The sequence below is a fragment of the Suricata suricatta genome, chromosome 12 (genome assembly GCF_006229205.1).
Source record: "Suricata suricatta isolate VVHF042 chromosome 12, meerkat_22Aug2017_6uvM2_HiC, whole genome shotgun sequence".
In the NCBI taxonomy this organism is placed as follows: domain Eukaryota; kingdom Metazoa; phylum Chordata; class Mammalia; order Carnivora; family Herpestidae; genus Suricata; species Suricata suricatta.
This window is the reverse complement of record NC_043711.1, coordinates 86,128,058-86,148,098: the sequence shown is the minus strand read 5'-3', so window position 1 is coordinate 86,148,098 and position 20,041 is coordinate 86,128,058. Positions and strand designations below refer to the sequence as shown.

General features: G+C 40.4%; 1 protein-coding gene across 3 annotated transcripts in view; it reads right to left on the bottom strand.

The window, feature by feature from the left end:
- RALGAPB (Ral GTPase activating protein non-catalytic beta subunit) overlaps positions 1-20,041 on the bottom strand; it is an 88,808-nt gene that overhangs the window by 68,465 nt on the left and 302 nt on the right. For all 3 annotated transcript variants that reach the window (XM_029919306.1, XM_029919307.1, XM_029919308.1), the window contains exons 2-4: positions 20,001-20,041; positions 5,123-5,338; positions 1,538-1,740 (exon numbers count right to left, since the gene is read on the bottom strand). In XM_029919306.1, coding sequence (XP_029775166.1) covers positions 1,538-1,740; positions 5,123-5,308 — 389 coding nt within the window. In that variant the 5' untranslated portion in view covers positions 5,309-5,338; positions 20,001-20,041. The remainder of the gene's footprint in view (positions 1-1,537; positions 1,741-5,122; positions 5,339-20,000) is intronic.

Sequence of the window (20,041 nt, the reverse complement as noted above, 5' to 3'; positions counted from 1 at the left end):
ATGAAACACACACATTTTAAAAGCAATAAAACAGTGAAGCAATAAGAGTGACACAGAAAGTACCACACATGTTCAGAAAAGGTACAATCACTATTGGGCCTGGATGGTCAAGTAAGGTTTTTCTCTTTACAAGGCAGAATTTAAAATGAACCACAAGAGTAAGATGTGGACAGCTACGAGAGAGAAAGGAAAAGGAAGAAAACAAAAGGGTAGGTGAAGATGGGGAAGATCATTAAGGAGTCTTAAGGGAATGTTTAATTTATGAGTCTGACCAATGAGCAGGGCTCATGCAGAATTAGCAGCAACTAATCTGGCTAGGGCCAGATTATAGCCAGCATTTCACGCAAGGCAAGGAGTTATACTGATCTTACACATCAGAGTTCTCAATGCAGATTTTTTTAATTCAAATTTTGCAAGGTGATCTTCCTTCTAAAACTCTTTTTAAAAAGTTTTTTAAGTAAATTTGACAACATACATGGGGCTCAAACTCACGACTCTGTGATCAAGAGTGGCATGCTCTACCAACTGAGCCAGCCAGGCACCCCAAAGTGGTTTTTGGATGATTCAAAGTCCCTCACCACCTGACAGTAAAAAAAAGCTGTAATGAGAACTTTCCCGAAAGGAAGCAAGCCCCTCTGCCTCTTTCAAATACATAAAAAATATGGGCGCCTGAGTGGTTCAGTTGGTTAAGCAGCCGACTTCAGCTCAGGTCATGATCTCGCGGTTTGTGAGTCCAGCCCCATGTTGGGCTCCATGTTGAGAGCTCAGAGCCTGAAGGTTGCTTTGGATTCTGTTTCTCCCTCTGCCCTGCCCTGTTCATGATCTGTCTGTCGCCCAAAAATAAATAAACGTTAAAGAACATTTTTTTAAAAAACAGCTGAAAACAGATTTTTCTTAAAGGAAATCCTCAAAAATGGTTAAGAAGATAATTAATGCTTTCTTCTCCATTATTTGCTATATTTCCCAAACTCTTTACAATGCGACATAATCTTTTAGATTTGGGAAAGAAAATGTTAAGCCCAAATAAGGCACATACCCCATATTATAATATTTAAGGTCACTGTCTCAGAAGGTAGGAGAAATTATCAGTAACAAACTGTTAAGATCATCTTTTGGCCAACTATGAATTTGTCCATAATAATTTCAAGTCTGCTTACTTTGGTGTCTTCATTCTCTCATAGGAAAGGTTCATTTTAAGGTAGAAGGCTTAGCTGCCTTTAGCTTAAGTGTAGAAAGAATTATGATAGGCAAAAGTATGTTTTTCGAATGGAAGGGAAAGGGTTCACTGTATTTTAATCTCTAAAAGCTATCAGATCTTAGAAAACCAAAAGCCTTTAAAATGAACACACACTTGATAAAAACTCCTAGTAAACATTATATAAGCCCATATCTCTCATCATTCATATTAATACATTCTCTAATTGAACAGTAATGAAAGCTACTTTTCAAAGACCTAACAATGAAATCAGAAAAAAGTAACTTTTATGAATATTTTATTATGATCCGGGTCACAGGCCAGATAGATGGTATAGCTTACCTTGGTACAAAAAGATTTTGCAGGTGTTTTAGTATACTTTGAACATATAGATTAGGCTCTTTAATAACTGGCAATGGGATAGAATCTTTCGGCAATACTAAAGCCATAATCCAGTCTGTATATACATCAACACAATATTTTACAGTCTCTCCATCCAATGGAAGGGTCAATCCATAGCAAATTACTTCCATGGTCCATTTCACCTAAACAAAAGAAAATACACATACAGAATTATTACACATCCCTACTATATTTCAGCAGACTGATTTTAAATGTGTACCTCTTTTACTACCAAAAACCTTTCAATGGACAGTATATTTTCTCAACTATATATGAGATTTACTCTTGAAAATGTACTTTTCATGGATAAAACATACTCAGACAACATTTTCTAAGCAAAATATTTAAGAAAAAAGTAAATTACTTCTTTCTAAATATCACTTTCACATTGGCTTTACCCATTAGACATTATTATTATTATTTGCTCTATGAAATAAAAAGCAAATACGGGTCATCTTGATTTTCCACGAAGACTGAGAAACAGAGATAGAAAATATTAGCTACTTTTCTCCTTTTAATTTATATACAGGTATGTATGTCACTTAGGAAATCATATACATAAATTTAATTATATTTCATTTCTAGATTATGCAACATTAACAAACAATAGGAAAGAAGATGAGCTGCTCAACTCTTATTTTGTCACTATTTTTTCTACCAAAGAAAATAATTAACATGTACAGATAAGAACAAACACAAGTGAGAAAGGACTAAAGCTGGGTAAGATTTTTAAAAATTTTTTTTTAATGTTTATTTTTGAGAGAGAGCATGTGCCAGTGCCAGTTGGGGAGGGGCAGAGAGAAAAGGGAACAGAGGACCCGAAGGAGGCTCTGTGCTGGCAGCAGAGAGCTCTATGGGGTGCCTGAACTCACAAACCATGAGATCATGACCTGAGCCTCGGCTGGATGCTTAACCACTGAGTCAAGGTGCCCCAGATTTTTTTAATGTTTATTTCTTTTGAGAGAGCATGCACGTGCAACAAGCTGTGGGCAGGGGCAGGGAACAGACCAAGAGAGAGAGATGGGGGGAGAATTCCAAGGAGGTTCCATGCTGACACCTGGCAGGGGGGTGGGGGGGAGACCATGGTGGGTGGGGGGGGGGGGGTGTCGATCTCACGAACTGTGAGATCATGACCTGAGCCAAGCTCAAGAGTCAGATGCTCAACCAACTAAGCCACCCAGGTGCCCCAAGCTAGGTAGTATCTTAATAAGGCACTCAGCTGCGCTAAATGAATTCTAGCCTCTTTACCTATCTGAATTACATCATAAGGGCTGAGAGAACCTGCCCATGAAAAAGAATATGATGTGGCAAGAAGGGAAAAATAGCACAATTTGCAAAAGAAGATGAAATGATATTCCAGATACTATAAACTGGAAAGTTTCAGGGAATCCCACACTAAACTCCAGGACAAATGACTAAGCAGATGATCAGTGAGCACTTATAGAAGGGGAGCATGATCACTGGGACCCAACCTACTCAAAAAGAACAAGTCATGCCAGACAAGCACCATTCTTTTATTAGCAAGGCTACTATGAAAGCAGCAGGCAATGGTACAATCCTGGCAGTTTACAAAGCACTTCTATAAACAGCATCTAACCATCAAAATAACCTTGTGTGAGAAGGTAAACTATCCTCACTTTATAGATAAGAAAACTGATAACTTAGCAAGATTAAGTAATTTGGGGCGAGTCACTGGTTTGGAAATGGTAGAACTGAAAACCTGAGCCTTAGCCTTCCAGCTACACATCTAAAGCTACTGTCACCATACCATTAACACCCTTCTCTGGCTCAGGGAAATCTGGGCTTTAGCAAGAAATGTGGTTAGAGGCAGGTCCTTGTGGACAAGATGGATACATATGACCCACAGGAAGGCAGAATGGCTGGATTCATAAGCGGGTGAAACACAAGAAAAATGAGGGAACAACAGTGGGTTCATGTACCAGGATCATTTAGGAAGAAGGTACCCAGTGGTACACCAAAGGCCCTGCTGAGATTTTAACTTAGGAAAAGAGAGAAACAGATTATATGCTGACCATCTGTAGATATTCACAAAGCTAAAATGGATAGCTAACTTGTTAGAAATTAAGGATTCCCGAAGACTTCAAGTTGAATCTAACAAGATTAAACACAGGTACTGAAAATTCTAAACTCAAAAACAACTACAAAGGCTATGTGTAAAAATATGTACAGCACTAGAATATACTTCATACAATATAATCTACAAAAGAATTACGCATTAATGACCACGACAGCACGGTGAAGTTGTGACAAACACAAGAGGAACGGAGCCACACACAGGTGGAGATCTTAAAGGAGGCCGCAAGTCCCTAATTGTCAGATGAAAGATAGAGGAGAAAACATCCTAGGTGCCACCTTCACAATAGTTTAATTGTAAAATTCTAGAGGACACTGGATTCAAGGACTGTTCTGTAATATCTTTTAGAAGGTAGGAAAGGAGAATGAACAAGGGAGGTACCAGACACTTCTATCCACTCATGTGCCATCTCTTCCCAGGAGAAGATTCCAGACCCACCAAGAGGAGATTACACTGGGGCAAGTGCCAGCCCTCAGGGGTTAGTCTCTGCCAAGGTCCTCTGAAGTGAGACAAACGCTCCTCAAATTGAAGAGCTTCACCCTCCAGCAACCCAGCCTATAGAGGGTAAATAAAATGCCTTTAGAGTTATAAATCTTTAGTCTTCTATCTAGACTAGTTTTATATCTAGTTGAAGTCTAATTTCTCCTTCATTCGAAAGAAATCAAAAAGGGGGAGAAGAAGTGTCTAAGAAATAAGTTAACCCAAAGCCTGAAGGTTGTATGAACTTCCTCAAGCCCAAAGTTCTAACCCCATATCTTAGCCAGACCGCATACTAGCAAGTTCCTGTATCCCTCCATTTTCAGGGTCCCTTCATGACCTCTCCGTGAAAACTTCACTTCAACCCAATCTCCTGAATCCAAGAACAGAGGGGACCAACTCCAAGTCAAGCTACTCCAAGAGCCCTTATCTTTAGGGACAGCAAACACAACCCTAATTCTAAATACTTGGGCTCACAACCACACAGACTTAGCTGCTCTGTAGCACTCTTAAACCAGAGAGTCAGGTGAGGGCAGGCAGACATGGAGACACAGGAGGACCTCAGGTTCAGCACATATGCGTAGCCTGAAAACTTGGCAGAAGGCAGGCCTTCAGTCAGAGGCCATCTGGGGTAGCAATGAAGACCTTCCAAACACACCTCAAAACAGAAATCTGAAGACTGGGCCCAGAGCTTCAAGTAAGGGGCCTGATAACTCAAGGCTCTGTCTCGGGCTCCCGGCTCAAGTGGAGAATTGGAGCCAGCAGCACAATGGTACAACGTATTCCTTATAACCCCCACAAACTCTCAGTCAACCCCAACCTTCAACCCAAACAAAGGTCAAAATGAAGAAAGATATACATTAGACAGAAATCCATGAAAAACACAATGTTAAATAAATTCTGTAACAAGATTATGTTTCCACATAGTAAAATAAAATGAAGAAAACACTCACTTCTTTGTCAGTTTTTAACAAGCTCTCACTACCAGCCACTGAAGCGGTACCTAAGGCCTGCCCAAGAGGATGGACCACTGCATTTGCCACCTCTCGTCCAACACTCTCTGGATAGCTGTGCAGCACACTGGTATGGCCCTGATCATTCTGAATCACCAAATGCAGTGACCTCCACTCAGAGTACATCGTGCCGCTAAAGGACTGTCCAAATGGCACCTGAAAAGACAAAACAGAATTACTGTTAAACACTGTTGCAAATATATAAAAATAAGTAAAACATAGTTTTATCCTACATGGTAAGATAAAGCAGCTACAAACATACTGCCAAGAAGATGGAGAAAATCCGCATCTAAATGTTTTGAGAATGTCCTAAAAGAGCCTCTTAGCAAGGTCAGGTAGGAAGGCGGGCCCTGGGAAGCAGCTGTCTGAGCACCTCCCCAAAAGAGCCTCAGAAGCCCAGGAGCAGAACTGGGACAGACGGCACCGGGCAGGGGAATAAAATGATCTGACGTGGTACACTCCTAACATGAGGGAGCCCTCCTCATTCTATGTTCCAGGATAGAAAAAGATAGAAGAATGAAGCACCCAAAGTAGGAAAGGAAGACAAAGAAAAGAGTTTACTCCAAGATCCAGATTTTTCAGTCAACAATTCCCAACTTCCAACAATTTTCCATCACACTAGAAACATACCCCTATAATTTCCCACCCACCAATGTCCTCAAATCACACATAAAATTTGTTGAGAGTATTTCATCCCCTGCAGCACTGACACACAAATCTCTGGTAATGGAACACCTGGAAGTCACAGTGTTCTTCAGAAAACATATTAAGAGCTCCACTTTAATGAGCACTTAATACACGCTACTCATGCAACCATCAAAACAACTCACTGAATATTAAGAAATGTTCTCTCTACTTCACAGACAAGAAAGCTAAGACAGGGAGAGGTTTACTTCTTACCTGAGGCTTCAGAGCTATGACATGGTGGAGCTGGGTTTGTTTCCACATCTGCTGGGTTCCAGGGATCACGCTCTTTACCATGGCATGTACCACCGCCTTTCCCTATCCTATACATTCTCCACGGCATGTACTGCTTCTCCCTAGGCTGTATATTCCCCCATGAAATGATCTATGTCTACCACATAAATGAAAAGTTTTAGCCACAGAAAACATATCTGTATGAATACAACGTAAATGTTTCCATCATAAACACCATACTCACGAAGAGAAATCAAGGATGGTTAGTTAGCCTTCTCCAATTCATTTCTGTTAACTTCCATTTTCTACTTGTTCTGAAATCTGCATGCCCAGCCAGCAGAGTTTAAGCAAAATACATGGGTACACTTAAATCTTTAAAAAGTTCTATCCCTTAAGCTCATTCTTCTTCACACTGGGAAAGATGAGCACTGTTAAATTTTATCTTAAGAAACCTCATTCCAGCTCAGCAAGTATGAGTGGTTTTCAAAAGGATATGGCATTTGAGAATTATAGGCAAACTCCTTAGAATGAAAGTCAAAGTCATTCATAGACTGGTCCACAAACTACCTTTCTTTCTCCTTTCCATACAGAGGAACCTACCACCTTCCCTTCCCCTCCTGCATACCCTCCCAACCCCAGTTTTCTCAGCTTCTTTTGGAATCTGAGGGACTCTGGGCCCAGGTACTTTTCAGTGACCCTATGAGGTCTCATGTCTGCCTCTGACCAAGAGGCCCTGAAAATGGGAAGGTAAGAGAGACCGACCAGCACTTAACAAGGTACCTACAATTTGAAGGAAGGCTGGATTCAACTATTCAGACTGCCACAGTTTCCTCAGGTTTATAAGGGATTCTCCCAAGGATATTGGTGTTCTTCTTCCCTCCTTCCAAAATAAGCACACTCAAAAATGGAAGGGGGGGGAATCTCTGACAGGGAGCGATCTCCATCAGATGACAACTTACTTTCCCATGTCACACATTTTTTTCAGCTTTTTAAATCAACATGTACATACACACATACACATATACAATTATACATACACACACTATACATAGTCTTTTACATAAATACACAAGAATATTAGGCAACAGAGGTTTTGCTTTGTTTTAATGTAGTTTTTTTTTACCTTTTTCATTTTATTTGGCTTCATTTCCCATCCAAATGATTCACTTCCCTGAATAATCCCTGTTAACAACCTAACATTTTCTCTTGTATTTGCTCTACCCTAACTCAATCATATCAAAATAATTTATATACTTGCAGAGGTAGGGACTGTATACTTCTCTATATCTGTCTTTTTTTCCATTCAACAATGCCTCGTGAACATCTTCCAACCAATAATAAAGTCTTTTTAATGACTGTGTAACATTTCATGGCATGGGTGTGGAATAACTTATTCAACCACTCTCCTAATAATGTGTATTTACTTCATTTCCCTTTTTTTTTTGTCACCAGGAAATGATGAAATAAACATGCTGTTCATATAAACAGTAGCCTTTTAATTTCTATGGAACAAGTTCCCAAGAATGAACTACTGGATCAAAGGGCATTTGTTTTTAATGTTATTAGGTATTGCCAGACTGCTTCCCCAAAGAAGCTGTAACATCTAACTACATTAGGCCCTTCCCTGTTCTCACTCTCCACCTCCTACCAAGAAATACTTTCTTTCTTTGCCAGTGTGATAGGTATGAGGTAAGAGTTCATTGTTCTAGTCATGTATTTACATTTTATAGCTTCTAGGTTTTTTTGTTTGTTTATTTTAGACAGAGAGAGTGAGCAAGTGGGGGGGAGGAAGGAGAGAGAGAGAGAGAGAGAGAGAGAAAATGAATCTTAAGCAGGTTCCACCCTCAGCCTTATGTGGGGCTCAATCCCACAACACTGGAATTGTAACCTGAGCCAAAATCAAGAGATGCTCAACTGACTGAGCTACCCAGCCACCCCTATAGCTTCTAGTTTTGAATCTGGTTTAGGCGGTTTCTCCCACTCATCTCCAATATCAGAGTTTTTCAAACTGTGGGTCATGAAATAAATGTAATCGGTAATGCTTTTGTTTTTAATTACATGGAATAAGAGATGCAACAAAGGTATCACACATAGTAACAGTAAGCAAAATTCTGTAAAACCTGTTTCAACTTGTATAAATACTATTTTTTGGGTCACATTGTAAAATACATTTATTTCGGGTCTAGGTCCAAAAGTGCAAAAGCATTCCCTAAAGTATATAGGTAGTCTCCTAGATTTCCCACAAGACAATTGCTTAGTTCTTTACACTTAAGTGTTATACGCATCTGGAACTTACTTATATAACTGGTATAGGAAAGGTGCCATTTGTTATCTTGTAAATGTACAGTCAGTTGTGACATATCATCTATTAAAAATATACCCTCTCCCACTGAACTGAAATACCAATTTGTTTTATACTAAATCTTCATTTATATAGGATCTATTTATGAATCTGTTTGTCTCTTTGTCCATTCCTATGCCAATACCATAATGATTTAAATTTGGTGGATTTATAGAATGTTTTAATATCTAAAAAGGAAGCCCCTTCCATGTCCACTACTCATTTTCAAAGCTTTATTGGGTATTCTCAGACCGAATTACTAAATATGTATTCTTCTATATAAAATTTAAGATGATTTTATATGATCCCCAAAAAGATAAACAAAATCTTGTTAGGATTCTAATTGAAATTGCTTACTCTGCCTCCCCAGCCTCATCTTCTGTGAACGCTTTCCAAAATGTACCCCTCCCTCCAACTAAGGACACAAATGATGATCACTCAACCCAACAAGTTTTTTTCATACCCTACATTACTGCCTGCACTACCCTCAACTATGAAGCACCATGCCCCACCTCGATCTACCTCATGAAGTACTACTGTTCCTTCGAGGGAGTAAAGCCTTTTCCTTACTCCCCAAATCACCCCTTCTCCACCTGTCTATTACAGGCTGTTAATACCAAGCTTCACATTAACCTATCTGTTACCCACGTAAAGATCTCCTCACCACAAGAGTGTCGACCTTTTTTCAGTGGAAACCTCACTTCCTGGCATGCAGCAGATACTACATAAATGTTTCAGACTGTTAAGGTTTACCAGTATAAAATAGGAAGACATTAGAAAGTTCCCTTTATTCCACTGAGGTATGTCCCAAATTTTGTATGCCATATACAAATAAAACTCAAAAATGTCCATTTGTCTTATGCTAATTATTAATGTTTTTTCTATTAGATACATTTTAATAGGTAAGTTCAACTTTTCCATCATATCCTTTCTACTTTACATGTCTCTTTAAAGCACTTATTTCATTTTCTACATTTAATCATTTAAATGTAAATACATTTAAAGAATTAAAATATTTTACATTAAATTTTATTTAAGTTTTTAAGAATTTAAGAGCTATTAGGCCTTCAAGTTTAAGAGCCTTAGTCTTTCATAGTATTTTTTTTAGTTTTGTTAAAGTAGTTGGTTTCCAAATATTTACGGAATATTTAATTAATATTTAGCACACATTCCAGACAAAACACTATTGGAGGAAAAACTTATTTTAAGGCAAAAATAAAGAAAAAAGAAAAAGGCAAGCTAGCATACAAACTAGCACACACAAGAATCATGGGGGTGGAGGTGGGGGTGGGGGAGGGTGAGATTCTGCATGTCTAGACCCTATCACTAGAAACTGAAATTCTGTATAGATCTGGGTTGGGGCCTGGGAACATGCATTTTTAAGAAATAGGTGCTACCCCTCCCAATTCGGAAAAAAGATAGGAATATCATTCCTCAAAAAAAATACTATGAAAGACTATGGCTATTAAACTTGAAGGCCTAATAGCTCTTAAATTCTTAAAAACTTAAAAATAAAATTTAATGTAAAATATTTTAATTCTTTAATGTATTTACATTTAAATGATTAAATGTAGAAAATGAAATAAGTGCTTTAAAGAGACATGTAAAGTAGAAAGGATATGATGGAAAAGTTGAACTTACCTATTAAAATGTATCTAATAGAAAAAACATGCTGAATTTTAACAAAATACACAAACAAAAAATTTTAAGACAAAGATGTACACTATAATTACAGGCAAATTAAATAAAGCAATGACGAGAAAATATATATTGGAAATAAGCATGAATAAAAAAAAAAACAAAGTAAAGCAACAAAGATCCTGTTTTGTACCTATTAAACTAGCAAAACAAGTGATAAAACTCAATTCTGATTAGGAGGTAAGGCCAACAAGACACACTCAAGAATTTAGGTCAATGGTTTTCAATACAAAAGAACTGCCCCCTAGAGGGCATTTTGGAAATATTAAGTGCATTTCTGGTTAAAATGACTGGGGCGTGCTATTGGTATTTATGGGCAGAGTCAGGAAATCTAGACATTCTGCAGTGCGGGAGACAGTTCCGCACAATGGACAATTATGCTACTTTTCATACAACTGTCAAACGCCTGCCAGAAAATCATTCTGTCCTTAACTGTCTATGCCTAAAAGTATATATAAAAATGCAAAATATTTTGTGCTATTTTAATATACACTGAATTTTCCAGTAATGCAATGAATCATGTAAACTGAGAAAAGATTGAACCATATTATGTTAGAACCCTACCATACCAAGAACTGTTAACAAAAGAGAAAAAAGAATTGTTTGACCATTTCAGAAAAATCACATCACAAAGGCTATGCCACTTGTGGTATCTGCTGCTATCAGCAGAACAATCACAAGTACATACACATTTATGTAGCCCTATTTCAAAATGTCAAATAACAAGAAAAGATAGTCTCTTCAATAAATGATGCTGAGTAAATTAGTCACATGGAAAAAAAAGAAACAACCCCTATCTTACACCATTCATAAAAATTAACTCCAAACAGATTACAAACTTAATTGGGAGAAATGAAACTCCTAGAAGAAAACATAGGAAAAAGGCTCCTTAGCATGGGTCTTGGTAATGGATTTTTTGGTTAGTCATACCTAACGTACAAGCAGCAAAATGAAAAATAAGTGGGACCACATCAAACTGAGAAGCTTCTGCACACAAAAGAAACATTAACAAAGTACAGGACAACCTACTAAATGGGGGGGAAAATGTGCAAATTAAGTATATGATGGGTGTTAATATCCAAAACGTGTATAAAGAATTCATACAACTCAACAGCAAAACACCAAATAATCCAATTCAAAATGGGCAGGGGGAAACAATCAAGAAAACCAATAGGCAACCAACAGAATGGGAAAAGATAGTTGCAAATGACATATCAGAAAAAGGGCTAGTATCCAAAATCTACAAGGAACTCACCAAACTCTACACCCGAAAAATGAATAATTCAGTGAATAAGTGAGCAGAAGACATGAATAGACGCTTCTCCAAAGAGCACAGCCAGATGGCCAACAGACATATGAAACAATGCTCAGCATCACTCATCATCAGGCAAATACAAATCAAAACCACACTGAGATACCACCTCATGCCAGTCAGAGTGGCTAAAATGAACAAATCAAGAGACAATAGATGCTGGCGAGGATGTGGAGAAATGGGCACCCTCCTACACTGTTGGTGGGAATGTAAACTGGTACAGCTGCTCTGGAAAACAGTGTGGAGGCTCCTCAAAAAACTATCAGTAGAACTCCCATATGACCCAGCAATAGCACTGCTGGGGATTTACCCAAGGGATACAGAAGTGCCGATGCACATGTACCCCAATGTTCATAGCGGCACTTTCTACAATAGCCAAATCATGGAAAGAGCCTAAATGCCTATCACCTGATGAATGGATAAAGAAGATGTGGTGTGTGTATATATATATATATATATATATATATATACACACACAATTGAGTACTATCTGGCAATGAGAAAGAATGAAATATGGTCATTTGTAGCAAAGTGGATGGACCTTGAGGGTGTCATGCTAAGCGAAATAAGTCAATAAGTCAGGCAGAGAAACACAGATATCATACGTTTGTACTCATAGGTCTAACAGGAGAACCCTAACAGAGGACCATAAGGAAGGGGGAAAGAGTTGGTGAGAGAGGGACGCAAATCATGAGAGACTACTGAATACTGAAAACGAACCAACTGAATACTGAAGGGGGAGGGGGACGGGGAAGGGGAGTGGTGGTAATGGAGGAGGGCACTTGTGGGCAAGAGCACTGGGTGTTATATGGAAGCCAATTTGACAGTAAACTATTTTTTTTTAAATGGGCAGAAGGCCCCTGGGTGGTTCAGTCAGTTAAGCATCTAACTCTTGATTTCAGCTTGGGTCATGGTCTCACAGTTCGGGAGTTTGAGCCCTGCATCGGGCTCCGTGCTGACAGTGTGGAACCTGCTTACGATTCTCTCTCTTTCTCTCTCTCTGCCCCTCCACTACTCACACTCTCTCAAAATAAATAAACTTTAAAAAGAAAAAAAAGAAAATGGGCAAAGGATCTGAATAGACATTTTTCCAAAGAAGATCTATAAATGGACAACATGTACATGAAAAGGTACCCAACATCATTAGTAATAGGGAAATGGCAAACTGAAACCACAACGAGATACCACCTGTAGCCTTTTGAAATGGCCATCATCAAAAAGACATAATAAATGCTGGCATGCATGTGAAGAAAAGGGATCATTATGTGCTGTTGGTAGACTAAACTGGTAGAGCCACTACAGAAAACAGTATGAAGTTCCTCAAGAAATTAAAATTTCACTTCTGGGAATATACCCAAAGGAAATAAAAATACTAACTCAAAAAGACATCTGCACTGTCATGTTCACAGCAGTGTTAATACAGGGAAACAACCTAAGGACCCACTGATGGATGAATGGGTAAGAAAGCTGGGGGCGGGGGGGTGGTGTCTGTGTGTGTGTGATGGAATATTATTCAGCCGCAAAGAAACAAGAAAATTCTACCATTTGCAACAACATGGATGGACCCTGAAGGCATTATGCTACGTGAAATAAATCAGATAGAGAAAAACAAATATTTTATGACCTCACTTATGTGTGGAACCTTAAATAACAAAACAAACCAAAAAAAGCCCGTGAAAATCATAGAAAGAGATCAGATTTGTGGTTACCAGTGGTGGGGGTATGGGGGAGGGGGAACTGGAGGAAGGTGGTCAACAGGTACAAACTTCCAGGTAAAAGATAAATAAGCACTAGGGATGTTACGTACAATATGATGACTACAGTTAACACTGCCGTATGGCATGCAGGAAAGTTGTTAAGAGTAGATCCTAAGAGTTCTCATCACAAGGATAATTTTGTTCTTTTTATTGTATCTATAGGAGATGGTAGACGTTAACCAAACCTATTATGGTAAGCTATAAGCAAGATACTGTGGAATTTCAGAGGACAAAAAGTTACTTTTGATTCAAAGAAGGGCTGAGCTGGAAAACAACAGAGTAAGATCAGGGAAGAGCAACGTGGGTATTGAAGGAAGGTTACAATTTTAACAGATAAGAAAATTAACTGAATAAGAGCAAAAAGAGGCAGATAGAAAAGAAAAATATATAAGAAGGAGGGTGCTTGCTTCAAGTAGCAAAAAACAGCACCAGAAACTAAAAACCCAGAGTGGCAGAAACAAAAAAGCTGTATGTACAAGGGATAAAATTTCAAAGATAAACAGTGACGAATTTTGAAAGAGTATGAATGCTAGGATTGGAGATTTGTAATTAATTTAGTAAAAATTGGAGGCAAAGAATAAAGGAATGTTATCTTTATCATAGAAATGATAGGGGTGCCTGGGTGGCTCAGTTGGTTGAGCGTCCGGTTTCAGCTCAAGTCATGATCTCATAGTTCATGGGTTTGAGACCCGCGTCGGACTCTGTGCTGACAGCTAGCTCAGAGCCTGGAGCCTGCTTCAGATTCTGTATCTCCCTCTCTCTCTGACCCTCCCCTGCTCCCGGTGTCTCTGTCTCTCAAAAAAAAAAACATTAAAAAAAATTTTTTAAGTATCATAGAAATGATAAAACAAGAACTGAATTCCTATTACAGCAATTCGGTATCCGTGTCCAAAACAAGCTGAAGGGACAATAGATAAGTAAAGTCCAGGGTGGCTAATATACTGAGGAGGGGGAGGGAGGAAGGATGAGGACGAGGCAGGGAGGACGGGGCACTGCAGTGAGAAATGAAGACATAACTGAAGTCAGACGATTAAGGGCTCTGCTATGTTAAGGATCTCGTGCCTCCTCCCCAGACAGGCTCGGTCAGCTATTAACCTGAGCTCCTAGCAGAGAAGTCTCTCTCTCAATACTCCGGAAGCAAATATGACAGGAGGAAAGAGATGATAGTGCTCCCTGGCAGATCACTTACTTTCTTCCAACTCTACATTTGTCCATTTTCTAGGTAATCTCTCTGGAGGTTTCTATTACCAGGTGACTGTGTTCTGGTAACAGCTTATGATTTGCAGGTATTACCATAAAGTAACATGAAGGTTTCATCTAATTGATAAATCACCAAAATGACCAATACATTAGTAGTGGCAGACACTCTAAGACCACAGCCTGACATTAATTATATCAACTGATTCTATCAATATTTATTACATACCTTCTATAAACCATGCACAGGGAATAATAATGAATAAGTAAGATCCCTGTTCCCAAGAAGCTTCAAGTCTAATTACAGAGCTCAATTTTTTTAAAACTTCATAAAGTAAGTCCAGACATCAGTTATTTCACAAAACAAACATTTATTAAACACTTGCTACATGTCAGGTATTGTCCTAGGTAAACAGTATGCAGACACAAACAGGACACACTGGCTGCTCAAGAGTTTTCATAATGAGGAAGACAGAAGAAATCTGACAACACCAGCGCACCATAGTATTCAACATGAATAACTGACCTGATGAGTTAGGAGGCCAGCATCATACAAGAAAAAACTACTAGAGATCTTGCTTGCTAACAGCGTATCTTTGTAAAACTGTCATTTTAAAAGAGTTTTCACATGTTATTTCATTTTATTCCAGTAACAAGCCTAGAAAGTTAAGTAAGACAGATGTACTGGATACTGGGTGAGGAAACAAGGCTAGAGCTTGCTCAGAGTACAAGTGACAGTGAAGCTAGGACAAGAAACTCCTCTTGCTCTGAAGTCCAATGCTAGTCCCTTTTGTTCTGACTCCACACCTCACCAGGATGATCTTGGACAAGTCACTTAGCATTTCTCTGTCATAGTTTCCTCGTCTGCAACGCAGGGGAAACACCTGCAGTACCTACCTAAAATAACTCGGGGGAAGAATCAAATAAAGTGACCAAAGTCAACATACTTTGAGATGTACAAAGGCAAGGTACACATTATCAGGCATACTTTGTTTCTCTTAGGAAAAACAGGGTACAGGGTGCCAAAACACTGAGTAAATAAATGAACCATGCTAGATTTCAAGGCACACAGTGCTCTCAAGGTCATCCATATAACTTTATGATCAGTAAAGACAAAAGGATTATAGTTCACATTCTGTTGTAGTCCCATTGACCCTAAAAGGCAAATATCAACCAAGTTGGGTCACAAAGGAATGTATTCACCTATATACCAAATTCTATCGGGTATCCTGTCAAACACCTGAATTACAAGAAAGAAAGACAGGTTGTGCCTGTATTCCTCCCTAAAAGTGTAAACAAGTAGTTTTTGCTAGTCTGATAAAAAGAAAAGAAAAGAGGGGTGCCTGGGTGGCTCAATTAGTCAAGTGGCTGACTGAGGCTCAGGTCATGATCTTGCAGTTTGTGAGTTCAAGCCCCGTGTCAGGCCGTTGTTCCGAAAGCTCAGAGCCTGAAACCTGCTTCAGATTCTGTCTCCCTCTCTCTCTGCCCTTCCCTTGCTCTTTCTCTGTCTCTCTCTCTTTCAAAAATAAATAAATGTTAAAAAAAATGTTTTAAAAGAAAGAAAAGAAGTATGAATACTATGTATCCCCTGCCTGCCCCATCAGTCCACACCACCACAAGTCTCATCTTTCATGTCTCAGACCTGCTCTGCTCAATACATATTCACATGTAACCACTTAAATTTAAATTAAATTAGAAATCAGTTCCTTATCTACACGAGCCACATTTCAAGTGCTCAAAAGTCCCATGTGGTAGTGGCTAGCATCCTGGCCGGCACAGATACAGAACAGTTCTATCAGGGCGCCTGGTGGCTCATCGGTTAAGCATCCAACTCTTGATTTCGGCTTGGGTCACGATTTTGAGCCTCACATTGGGCTCTGCGCTGACAGTGTGGAGCCTGCTTGGGATTCTGTCTCCTTCTCTCTCTGTGCCTTTACTGGTCTCTCTCTCTCTCTCTCTCTCTCTCTCTCTCTCTCTCAAAATAAACAAATATGAAAAAACAGTTCCAACTTTGCACAGAATTCTACTTGACAGAGCTTCCTTACATACTAATCTTTTTATTACAACTCTAACTAGACTACGGACTCCTTGAGGACAGGAGCTGAGTCTTATTTATCTTGGTATTCTCAGTATATACAGCAAAGTACATATCACACGCCAAGCATTCACTATACATCGAAATGAGGATCTCAAACACAGCAGACTACTCTGTCACCTCCCCCATCCCCAACACACACGTACACACAAACAAACACACACATAATAACAAACAAGACATCCTCTCACTGTGGAGGATGGGGGTGGAAGAGAACACTGCGTCCAGAGGCAGGAATCTGCATTGTGGCCCTTGAAGTGCTAGAACCCAACCATGAAATCCTGGGCAAATTACCTACCTTCTTCACCTAGAAAAACTTAAAATTAAATGCTAAGTACCTTACTTGTAAAACTTTAATCAGCTTGTATCAAAGAAAATCATGTATTCTATCCAAAACATCTTTCACATGTCAGAGAACACACCTGCTAACACTGGTGAGTATCTCAAATTAAACAGAATCCATTTCTAAGTCTCAAGCTTTCTTGATTCAAGTCACTTCTGGTCTTTAAGCATGTGGAATTTTTCACCTTTACTTTGGAGATCAGCTACAGAGTTAAACCTCAGGCTTACAGATTGAGTTCCTTCCTTGTGCTAAGGCCAGAACCGGATACTCTGTCCATATCTGATCAGAGAGAAACAAGGGCAAGTTGCTTTGTTTTGTTTGACAAAAATTGTCCCATCACTTTCTATATTGGCCTCAGCCTAAAAATTGACAGAACAGTACAAAGTTGAACTAAGAGAATCTTTCCACAAGAATCCTTATCCTATAAAGAATATCATTACATAAAATGTGTAAATTTTTATTCAATCCACATACTTCACCATATTTAACTGCTAGTACAAAAAACTGTCCAAAACCCCTTCATAATGACCTTCACACACATATTCACCCACTCCCTTTCCTAAAGTTTACATGGTTTAAGGACCAGCCAAGAACAAATATAATCTCAATTGCTACCCTGCTTTTCTTTAAAGTCTGTAAATATGTTGGGCAATAGCAGCTCAGGCATTCTGCAATGAAACTATACTAAGTTTGTCAAATCCCCTCTAACATCAGGTTATGTCATCTCTCCTGGTGAACAGCATGAACTATTACCAAGAGCCAATTCCATCTACTAGCATTTACCAAGTCCCAACAGGCCAATAACAACAGTCAGTAAATGACAACTAAACACTATTTCGGACCATGAGGTCTGGAATATATGCAAAGGCCTAAGGGCAGTTCAAGGTTTCGACTGCAGAACTGATCATATCTAATCATGATAAAATCAGATATTTTAAAAAATCAATCAATGTTGGTTACATACAGTCAGTCCTACATAGTACCGGAGTTGTAAGAACTAAATGTGCTGGGGTGCCTGGGCAGCTCAGTAGGTGAAGCATCTGGCTTCAAGCTCAGGTCATGATCTCAGTTTGTGGGTTCGAGCCCCACATCGGGCTCTGCGCTGACAGCTCAGAGCCTGGAGCCTGCTTCCAAATCTGTGTCTCCCTCTCTCTCTGCCCCTCCCCCAGTCATGTGCCTGCTCTCACTCTCTCAAAAATAAATATTAAAAGAAAAAAACTATGGGGTGACTGGCTGACTCAGTCGGTTAAGTGTCCGACTTCAACTTTGGCTGAGGTCATGATCTCCCAGCTCACAAGTTCAAGCCCCATGTTCGGGCTCTGTGCTGACAGCTCAGAGCCTGGAGCCTGCTTCAGATTCTGTGTCTCCCTCTCTTTCTGTCCCCCCTGCTCACACACACACACACACACACACACACACACACACACACACACACTCTGTCTCTCTCTGTCTCTCTCTCTCTCAAAAATAAACATTAAAAAATGTTTTTAAAAAAGAACTAAATGTGTTTGTCCAACTACTGGGTGGATAACTGAATGAACCTAAATAGAGTATTTCTAAGCGAAAGAACAAAATTCTATAGGCAAAGAACTACCAAACACCTTTTGCAAAAAATGGAAACAGAGAAGAATCTGTTTGCAGCATGAAGTCTACAAAAGGGACTCATAAGTGCGACTCAAACGTGCCATTTCAGTAAAACCTTTGTGAGTTTGGATCAAAACACTGGGAGGAACAGAGATGAAGAAAACACATGGTTCAAGTTGCTCATAATCTAGTAGAAGAGACAGAAATGCAACACAGAAAAAGAACTGGTAAATTCCCTTCTAATGATGTTAAACAACATAGAAGAATGACCCAAAGTAGCTGGGAGTCACAGACAGAAGCACCCTAAAGGGTGCGCTGGGAATTGAGCAGCCCAGAACTGGAAGAAGCAGTCATGTGCACGTGTGACAGCGCAAGTGCTGGAGAGGGGACAGAGCATGGAGGACTGCACGCACAGAGATGACCCAGATGCTAGAGACACTAGACCCACAAGCACTGTACACCCAGGAAACTACAACCTAACAGCTCCGCATGAGATGTGTACACTTTCAAGGCCCAGCAACTCAGAAACCCTGCAAAGAAAGTTACTTTCCATCCCCAACTGGCGTTCATGAAGCGAAGTCCGCACGGGGCCCAAAGAGAAGACGGGTCTCTGTAAGTGGAACCTGCATTTTTAACAAACTCCCAGATGGTCTTCTTACACACTCGGACTGGACACACACTGCAACGTCTTCTGAGACGCAGGATCGCCCGCCCTGGCAGTTCCCAAAGTTTGCCACACGCTGCAATCACGGTGTGGCTCCTTAAAAAATAGGACGTCTAGGTCCTCCCACTTCCCCCTCCCACCCCAATTCTGATGTAAGGGCCTGGTGTGCAGCCTAAGCACCAGGAATCTTTAAAAGCCCCCCCTCCCCCGCCCCCAGGTGACTTTAACGTGCAGCAAAGTTGCAGAGCCACCGACCTAATTGTTAAGAGCTTGAATCTGGAATCCGGATGCCTGGGTCCAAATGACCAGCTAAGTGACCTTGGGCAGGTAAGTCCGCAAGCCTCACTCAGAGCCTCAGTTGCATCGTCAGTGAAATGGGGGAGAAGAACCCTACCTTACAGGGTTATTCTGGAGTTCGATGTGGTGAACGTCATGGCCTGGCACAATGCCCGGCGTATAGTGAGCGCTTACCCAGGGTAAGCTGTTTAGTCTCGTTATTAACTCTTCCTTCTGCGACTGTCACTGGGCAGTGGGCAGCATCGCCTCCACAGGGCGGCAGCAACTCCAGGAGCCCTTCTGCTGGACCAGATTCCTCGCCAGAGTTGTCTAGCTCCGCTCCAGACCCGCCCCCTCCCCCAAGATGCCAGGAGAGAGCGCAACGACCGACCCGGGCAGCTCCTAAAGGCTAAACCCGGTTTGAAAAGACGCGACAGAAGCCGCCGACTCTCCCCGGGGTCAGGGCCAGGCTCCGCCGGACCCCGCGGGTCCCCCGAAAAAGGCAGGGACATGCTTCTGAAGGCAGAGCCCTGGGTGCACCCGGGCCCGAGAACCAGATTTCGCCGTCCCGGGACCGCCCGGAAGGGAGGAAAGGGGAGGGTCCGGCCGCGACGGGGAGGGCCGCTCGGTTACCTGAGGCGACGGGCGGGGCCCGCATCGCTGGGGCGGGCGCC